Source organism: Rhagoletis zephyria, unplaced genomic scaffold (assembly GCF_001687245.7).
Source record: "Rhagoletis zephyria isolate East Lansing unplaced genomic scaffold, Rhagoletis_zephyria_1.1 Rzeph_scaffold_00490, whole genome shotgun sequence".
NCBI classification, from domain to species: Eukaryota; Metazoa; Arthropoda; class Insecta; order Diptera; family Tephritidae; genus Rhagoletis; species Rhagoletis zephyria.
In genome coordinates, this window is record NW_016157574.1 from 123,866 (window position 1) to 133,963 (window position 10,098).

At 32.8% G+C, this 10,098-nt stretch overlaps 1 protein-coding gene across 1 annotated transcript in view; it reads left to right on the forward strand.

The window, feature by feature from the left end:
• Positions 1–10,098, forward strand: part of LOC108359921 (mediator of RNA polymerase II transcription subunit 12-like) — a gene marked incomplete at its 3' end in the record, with an annotated part of 133,375 nt that overhangs the window by 12,625 nt on the left and 110,652 nt on the right. Inside the window, exon 3 of the mRNA XM_017611998.1 lies at positions 2,634–3,179. Within this exon, the coding sequence (XP_017467487.1) occupies positions 2,634–3,179 (546 nt within the window). The remainder of the gene's footprint in view (positions 1–2,633; positions 3,180–10,098) is intronic.

Here is a 10,098-nt window from a genome sequence, read left to right on the forward strand (position 1 = left end):
TTTTTTTAATTTTTTTTCTTTTGTTTATTGGGTTTTATTGTTAAAAAAATCATGGTTTCTATCAATATAAAAACAGGCTGGACATAATATTTACTTACATTACAGGTATTATTGTATATGTTTGATATTATTTTTACCGGCCGCTTGGCAAGTATATTTTTAAACACTCTCCTCGTTTTCATTTTTTGCACATGCCACTCTTAATACAATCCACTCACTGATTATGTGAGTGACAGCTTAAGTTTTTTCAGTGGGTTTGGCAAAATAACTCATCCAAACCTATGCCTGCTGCTGTCATTCATAATCAAAACAAGTCGCGCTACGTCTCGACGCTTGATTCGCAAATGACTATTTGTTGAGATGTCGACGGTAATAAATAATCAACAAAAACAAGAGATACTCACTCAAACGTAACCTCTGCCTTTAAAGCGTTGGAACTTTGAACTTAAATAAAGTCATAAGTCGTCATTGCTTAAAAAAGAAGCGTTTACAATGTCAGATTGAACTCGAAAGGGGTTTTTTTCAGCCGATATGATTAGTGCGAGCAAAGATAATGCATTTTTAAAGTAGGAAAGTCCAGTAAGCCACCCAGACTCAAAACCTTCATAGCTTAATAGTTTTCTTGAAAGCATATTTAATATTTTTTTAAATGAATGAACCCATAACAACACAAAAATACTTTGAAGGCGCAGTGAGGCGCGCGGGTATTTTCTAATTTTTTTTTTTAATAAAAATAAAATAAAATAAAAAAATTTGAATTCAATTTGTAACTGGTGGTAACCCTTTTTAGAAAATAAAACTTTATTGCACATCTAAAGGCCAAACCCTGTAAACTGACACCTACCTTTTGAAAATCGAATTAATTATACAGGTATGCAGGAAAGTCGAGATTCTTTGTACGCGCTAATCTCGAAAACTGCTGAACGGATTTGGACGCGATTTTCTCCATTATACTCTGTATCGATAGGAGTGTGACCATTGGTATTTGGAATTTTTATAGGGTTGCCACCTGTCTAAAAACCTATATGATACGCACCGTTCGTTGCGGGATGTTCGTTGGAATAGGAAAAGTGAGGTGTAAAACCACAGGGCTTGGCCTCTATAAGTTCAGTTATGTGCTTGTTTTTGAGTAGGGTTGCCATCGTTTAAAAAATTATAAGTTTTTCACCTTTCGTTGGACTAGAAAATCAGGTACCAAGTGAAAGGATATGGTCTCCGGATGTGCAATAAGCTTTTATTATTTTATGAAAAAGCTTGGCCACTGGGTGTGCAAAAAGGCTTTATTTTTTGAAAAGGGTTGGCACTTGCTTTCTCCAAATGCGTATATGTACATACTTACATACATATGTACACATTCAGCGTGTGACGAAGCCTCGCGCATACAAGGCTGGCTAGTACCTACAGTGGTCGAAATAATTATGGCCGCACCACATTTTGACAAGTTTTAACATATTATTTTTGTCGATATTTAATTTTGGTTATTTTTTTTTATAAAAATATAGTCAATTCTTTAACAACACCCGTGTAAATCAAAGTTTCAAACTTTGTGCAATATTTAAAAAAAATTCAACAAACTTTCGTAAAAATTTAAAACTTTTTTAATTAGATTTCCTAGAAAGATTCTGAGTATTACGGTTTATTTTCCATATAAAAATAAATTTTGTGTATTCGTTATATGGAAGCACAAATGGACAAAAAAAAATTCTAAAAAATCAACCGTAATTTTTAGCCATTTGAAACTTGTCCTTTGTTCTACTAGAATTTAATGGGCTACAAAACTGCATAGTCAGAATCTTTCTGGGAAATCTAATTAAAAAATTAAAATTTTTTACGAAAGTTTGTTGATTTTTTTTTTAAATATTGCACAAAGCTTCAAACCTGGATTTACACGGGTTTTGTTGAGGAATGAACTATATTTTTATAAAAAAAAAATTAAATAACAAAAAAGATATCACAAAACTTGTCAAAATGTGGTGCGGCCATAATTATTTCGACCACTGTACATAAATGCTAAAAAAACCCGAATTTTCAACTTCAAACTAGATTTACAGTGAAAGTATAAAAGTTAAAAAAAAAGAAACAAATTGGATTATTAAATTTAGCGTGCTCACATTCATTAATAAAAACTTCATTCATTTAAATCCGTCTATAATTCTATTTTTGCCCACGTTTTATATGGAAAAAACAAAAACAAAAAAAAAATTGAAAAATTGTTCTTTTGCATTGTTTGATACATTTCATAAAAGTATAAAGTTTCTACTGAATTTTATACACATAAATAAATTGCACGCGCTGCTATTAGTATCATATTTAGATGGTGATGGCAGTTAGTTAATGTGCATACGTACAAAAATTATCTGCTAACTTTGTAACTGCATTGCTGCTCAAAGCTCTGTTTAGCTCTTTTCGCGCAGCTAGGCCTTAACAGATGACGCACTAAGCGCTAAAGCTTTTAGTTCAAAGCTCCTCTTCCGTGCAAAACTTTCTTGCAAACTGCTATACATACATACATTCCTATGCATAAGTAACCTTAAGTTTTTGAGCTTTTCATTGTATGTACCCGCTGCTAGCGTGCATGCGTCTATACAGCCCACTTATGACACTCCACTTTTGTTCTTTTTTTCCTTCTGCAGGCGAGGATTCTTACTACAACACTAATTCCAATACATCAACAAATATCGCCAATGGCTCTATACTGTCGGCCACCAACAACAACAACAACAATTCCAATGGCAGTAATCTACAAAATTCCATAAATACCACCACATCTGGCAGCACTGGTGGCGCGCTCATTAGCCAACAACAGCTGCAACAGCAGCAGCAACAGCAACAGCAACAATGTGGCACAGTAGGAGGCATGGTTAATGTGCCCACTTCAATATCTGTGCAACAATTTAATGCCATGAATATTGGTGGTAGTGCCACCAATAGCGGCGCTGGTAATGTTGGTGGTGGAGTAGTCGTTTCCAGTGGCACAAATTGTGGTAATAATGGACAAGGAGGGGGCGGCGTTGGTGGTGGTATTGGCGGCGGCGATGCGTCACCCATGTCAAACGTGCCACACTCACAATCGGCGCCGCATCAGCTGGGGCAACCGCCACCATTGACCCCACTGGCGCAGCATCATCAAGCGTTGGCGCAACAGTTGCAGCAACGATTTGCCATAAGCAATAATAACGGTAAGAATTAAGGGCGAAAGTGGCAGGGCAAATATGCACATAAATTAATTACTTAGTAATGTGGATGCATTAAACAGCCATGAAACGGATATTTGACCATGAGCGAGGTATTTGCTCCCGCATGGCGAACATTTTTGAAATTTTATTTTATTGCGTTTTTCATATTTTTAAATCCAACTAAATAACCATTTAAGCTGAACTATGAGCAAACTTAAAAGTTCGGTTATTCATTTGTGGCGTATAAATAGGGCACAGTTATTCGTGCCTATCAGGGAAGCCATTTCGTAGGAAATTCCCCGATTTGCGGAGAATTTCAGATAGCGTGGGGAATTGGGGAAAGGACCGCTTTTTGTGAGGAATTTCAGTTTACATAGGGAAACAGGCGGATCAACTGTTTATTTTGAGGAATTAGGTGTATTTTTTTTTCTTTTTTGCTTCCTTAATTTCATAATGATTTAAAAAAATATAAGTTGAGATGTCACACTCGTCACCGTGGAATGAGCCGTATGCGGTTGTGTAGCTCGTTCAATTCGCCGTATAAATCCAAGTTTAAAACTTTCTGCCATATTAAAAAAAAAATCAACAAACTTTTGTAAAAGTTTCGAGCATTTCAATTAGATTTTCTAGAAAGATTTTAAGTATGCAGTTTTGTGGCCCACTCAATTCTAGTAAAAGCAAATTTCAGGTGTCAAAAAATTTTCGATTTAAAGTTTTTTTCCGAAGGTGTAACGGTTTACTTCCATAAAAAAAAATTGTGTTTATTCGTTATATGAACGCAAATGCGACAAAGAAAATTTTAAATCAACGGTAATTTGCATAATTTGCAGGGTTGCATAATCAGTACTTTTAGTTGCAGTTACATTTCGTGTGCGGCTTTTTAGGGAAATTAGTGAAGCAAAAAATACAAAATTAGTTAACATTCCTGACAAAAAACGGTTCATTCCCCGATTCCCCAAGCTAACTCTAATTCCCCGCAAATCGGGGAATTCCGCACGAGTTGGCTTCCCTGATGTGGCCACAGCTTGAGCACACGCCGAAAACGTTGTTGAACTTTCTGAGGGACTTTGCTTTGGGAGAAGTTCTGGGAAAAGTAATAGGCACAGTTGATCACAAATCTTACTTTAATATCTATATACCTATTTGTCCAAGTTCATCCTGTCTGGATTTACATTTAGCCTTACTCTCTTTAGGCACTTGAAAATATCATTAAAATTTCTAAATACGAAAACTGTGAGCATTAGCATTACCTCTACCATTGCCATTGCCATTAATAGTACCTTTGCCATTACTAATAGTATTACCTCTAGCGATACTAATATCAGTACCAACACCATTATCATTACAACTACATACCAATACCATTGCCATTACCACCATTATCTTTGTTTATCTTTATCAGTAAAATTTTTATCACTAAAGAGATACCCAACTAAGCGAAAAATATGACTAAAAATAACTAGTATTTTTCAAGCAAACGATAGATCTAAAAAATATCGGTAATTTCCCAAGAAAAAATTTAACTCAAAGAATACAAATCATAGCCGCTGAACGTAGTCCGAGTATACAATGTATTTATGTGTGTTGGTTTACTCCTTATGCACGCAGTATTTCTATAAAAAATTTTATTAAAAAACAGCTAAAAATAATATTTCTGTTTAGAGACTAATTTATTTTAAATGTTGGTTTTCTACTTTCAGGTAAGTCATTTTCCACTCAAGTACCCAATACAAAAAATAAAACCGGTGAGTTTATAAAAAAATTACATCCATTCTTTACCGGTTGCACAAATTAAATTAAAATAATTATAATTCATGAGATTCAAAGCAAGTACTAATCCCCCATCCCAAAATTCAACCCTAATTTTTCTGCATACATTACAAGTATAATTAATATGGCAACCAAAATTTATGTTGGATTTGAATTCTGTTCACATAACAAGGGCAAACCAAACAATTTACATATAAAACCCCTTAAAAACTGAACTAAATGAAATTACAGTAAAACGGGTTAAGAATGCATTTAAATATTTCAATTGCAATCCTAAAAGAGTGCTACATTTCTTCGTGATTTTTTTCTAACCCAGATACACACAACTAAATAGTCGCATAACACGGAAACCCTCAAACATAGTAGACACTTCAATTCAAAATTAATCTACTACAAAAATGATGTAGAGCTTAGTGCAGCACACATATGTATACAACAAACGTACATTTCTATAGTCAGAGCAAATGCACAACTACAACTGCAAATAGGAGTACACTAGGAGTGCACTATGTTTCATGGAATGCATCCAATTTTGCTCCCGCTATAAAAATGTTACTCATACGCTCCGTTGTACGACTCTCTGCACAAGTGTAGATAATTTCTTTCATTTATTGTTTATTTGTTTTGCGCTGCTTTCCTTCAATTCACATTTTGCGGCTTTTAGCTTAGTGATTCCTTTATAATGCGTCTGTCGCACGCTTCATTACCTTTTCGTCATAAAAGTCGTGTATACCGACGTTTATATATGTACATACATACATACATATATTTTAATAATGTGTGTATCCTATGGCATGTATGTATTTATGTATGTACAAGTATGTTTTCTATGGCAAGTGTATTGCAGTGATGGCATGCGAAAATTGCGAAGAATTATATCAAAAGAGAAAACAAAACAATTTTAACTTGTGAGAGCGAACGAAATGAATGAAAACAGCGAAAAGATTTCTGATGATTGAAGGATGATTGCAGTTGCGAGTGAGTTTGTGTTTGCATGCACAATTATGTATGTATGTACCTACACAGATGGTATTTATGAAAATGTTTTGAACTGATATTTGGCATGTAAAAGTGTACGTATGACTCTTACTCTTGAAATAGTCGTATTTACATACTTTTTAAGAGAAGGGCTTTTTTTTTTAAAAAGAGCTAAAATAGGTTATAAATACATATTTAAAAGTCGCCTGAATCTCTTTTCAAAACAATATTTATTTTTTTTTTTTTTAAGAATCTCTTCAATTTTTCATATTGCCACATCCAGCACAGCATTGCTATTGCCCTTCCTACTCTGCTTTAACTGCAGTAACCTAAATGAGAGAGATAGCGTCTAAGGGGACCACTCTGTGGTCATCTTTCAGAATATATTTACGTCTTATAAGCCTGGCAGATAACTGCTGCTTAGCTCATTTTTACGCAATTTTTCAGTTTTACTTCCAAGAAATACCAACCCACCCATATTATTAAAAAAATGTAGGGTCCCTTTTCTCCCTCTGTAGAATAATGACTATAGATAGAAAGTTAATATTTAAACCAAAATTTGGTTATAAAAACTGGTTGCGTTTATTATTCACGGTGAGACTAAATATAACACCGGCTCACCACTGTCGCAGCTGCCAAGAGTACGGTGAGATGGGATCATCTCAACACTTTCTCTTAAGCTACCCAGGTTTTGTGAAGCTGCAGTCTTGAACACATGGGATCATACTCTCTAACTGGTTCTGGTCTCGTTATAAAAAAAAAAATATTAAAAAAAAACGAAAAACAAAAACAAATACAGAAATTTTTGATATTTTTTTCTCAATTTTTGTAGACAATACCTCTAGCAGATCTTAAAAAAACCTGAAATTTTCATGATTTTTTGAATTTTGAAAAAAAAAAAAAAGAATTTTTTCAAACGTAACTTTATTTAGGATTTTGGAATTTTTTTTAAGTTCAAAAATTGGTCTCTTTAAAAAAACAGGAAAAAAAAACATTTTGAAAATTTCAGGATCTCTTCACTCTATTCACTCAAAAAAAATTAGCCAAACATTTTTATAAGTTTTTGCTCTTACCATTTCTGAAATTTCAAAATTCTGTAATTTTTTCCATTTTTTTTTTTGCTTATTCATAGCTCTAAATATCAGCTTTAAAACGACAACAGATCCAATTTTGTAACTAAAGTAGCTTATGAGATATTCAAAAGATAAACTTGCAAATGTCCAGAAATTGTGAATATAGGAATCTTACATAACTTTCGATTTTTTTTTATTCTTTTCCTTTGGCAGTAAAGTTCTGACCAAAATTCATCTAAATCTAAAATGTTCAATGCACTATGCATTGCTCTCTGGCAAAAAACTAATTACGGCTAAATAAGTAGGCGATTTAAAAAAATTTCCCACATTTTTGGAAGAAAAAAAAATTTATCTCTTGACGACCCAGGGGTATAAATGGGTCACTTTTTAAAAATGACTCTTAATATGCCAGTTCGTATTTAAACTTGAAGTCTTAATTTCATAATTTGTGCACTGAAAAGTTAAAAGGTGCCAGCAAGCTTTGCAGCAACAAAACTTCTACGAAAATAGGCGTTTTCTCAGAAATCGTAAACAATCTCAAAAAAGATATAATACTTTTACTCCTTAATAGCTGCGTCTTAGCCACGCCTAGCCAACGTTTATTTATGCTAATCAGAAATGCATATCATCGCACAAGCAACAGTTTTTATATTTTTTTACACTACAGTCATCTAAAAAGACAGCGAAATAGCGATAGCCCCTAGACCATGATGAATTGAAGCTGGACAAATAAGCGACAAAAAAACAAAAATTGAAATGGAATGCATAAATTTAGCATTACTATTGCTGTGCTTGTACTGGCTGATGATTTTGTCACACATTGCGCCCAGAAAAGAATAAAACAAAAAACACAAAAGCAAAAAAGCAAAAAACCAGAAAAAATAAATAAAAGTTTATATGAGTAGCAAGTAAAGTGAGCGTACATGAAAGCAATAAACTTAGACGCCCCCAGAAAAAAAACAAGCGATAAGCAAATAAGAACAAAAGTCTACATTTAATTGCTCACTTTTGCGCACATACATATGTCTGTACATTTGTACATACAAATCACAAAAAAGGCAAACAAAAACCACTAGAACCAAAAATCAACAATATACGACTAGCAGCAGTAGCAGCAGCAGTAGCAGCAGCAGCAGCAGATACCTACGCCCGTCATATTAGCCGACTATTTGTTTATATTCAATACATACTATACACAAGCTACGTACATATTTTCTCCATGTTTTTCAACATTTCCTTTTGTGCGCAGATTCTTAAATGAAAATCGTTTTATTGAGCGAGTGGGCGGTTAGGTGGCAGCGGTCATCTATTTAGCTGTATGTAGTAGCGAGCGAGCGTCAGCAGCGCCTTTTATAGCACTTTCCTCAGCGCACTCTGGGCGCTCTTTGTGCTCTCATAACAAACGTTGTCAGTGTTACCATTTTGCTTTGAATTAATTTTAAAAATATTTCAATCGTTTGAAAAAAATGTATTTCTAGGTTTTTAAATCTCGACTAATTTTCAAATTGGAGATAAAGTATACATATTCTAAATTTGATTTTTTAGATGCATTTGGATAGCTTTGCTTTTACAATGACATCTTCCCGACTAATTCTTGTGGGAAATAATATTTTGAGCTCATTTATGATTCAGAAAATCGTCTTGAGTAATTGTAAAAATGTTGTTTTAGGTAGCCTTCAAATTTGGTTATTCCTTTCTAAATATGAAGAGTGGAGAGGATACATGAGATGATATTTGCATTAGGATGATACAATTTTTTTTTAATATGTTAAGCTCGGATTTTTATATATTAGGATTTTTCTAATGTAAAAAGAGAATACCCAGATTTTTTTTTGTTGAAAAAATGATAGAGTGTAGAGGGTATATGAGGTGATATTTGAAGTAGGGGGATCCATATTTTTTTTGTATATGTTAAGCTCGCATCCCCTAGGATTTTTCTAAATGTAACAAAGGAATACCCGGAATTTTTTGTAAAAAAAAAAATGATATTTACAACTACTCCAAAGCTTATGGAGTTGTATTTTACTGGGGAAAAACGCTTTTTCGTAGAAATTGTATAGCATTCTTGCAAATCAATATTTTTCGATCCGAAAATTCCATTTCTCTCCAGGAGACTTCCAATAATAATACCCAATTGTTTACTTTATAATTTTTCTTTACATAAAATATAGCTCCTTCCATGCCAATCAAAGTCTCAAAATGTAAAGAAAATTAATTAATTTCGCAAATTTTTATCAAAGTTTTAATTTTAAATCAGATTTGCACCAAATATTCGAGTTTTTTTAATATAACAAAGTGCAAGTTTTAAGTTACTAGAAAAATCAGTTGGTTGTTGGTAAATCGTTAATGAAAGAAAATGTTCAACACCGCCTGTAAAAAAAGAGAAAAAAATTATCTAAAATTAAACGAATTTTTTAGCAACTTAAAACTTGCACTTTATTATACTACATGGTTTTTGGTGTAGAATCAACTAAATTTTTTGTAAAAAATTAGCGAAAAAGTTTGCTATGAAAAGCTGTTTGATAATCGTAAAAACATCAGTTCAAAATACTTCTGAGAGTCATTGTATATGCATTCAGAAGATTTTTACGAATATAAAAATTATAAATAATGGTGTCAAAGTCTGATGTTTAGCTATGGACTGTCAAAACACATAATATTGTTACAATATTTGAATGAAAATACTCGACTAGTTTTTTGTTTGCAATTTTGATCGGAATTTTTTAAGTTATTTATTGACGTATATATGGATATATTTACGGGCGTACTTATCGATTTTGTAGTGAGTATGCCCGTATTTATAATTATAGGTATCTAAATATTTAACGATTTATTTATCGATATCTTTATCTAAATTGTTATCGAAATCCTTATCGATTAATTGTTTGCCATAAAATAGCGATCGATAATGATGCCGATATCTTTTTTGGATTAAAATATTTATGGAGATTTATTTAAATTTATTAATTTAAAATAAAAAATTATATTCAACAATTTTATAATGAGCTCGAGGCCATTTTTAAATGAAAAATTTTATTGTGGAAAAGCAACAACAATTTGAAAAAATGGTAGAAGTGATAGCTATTTCGGAAATCACCACA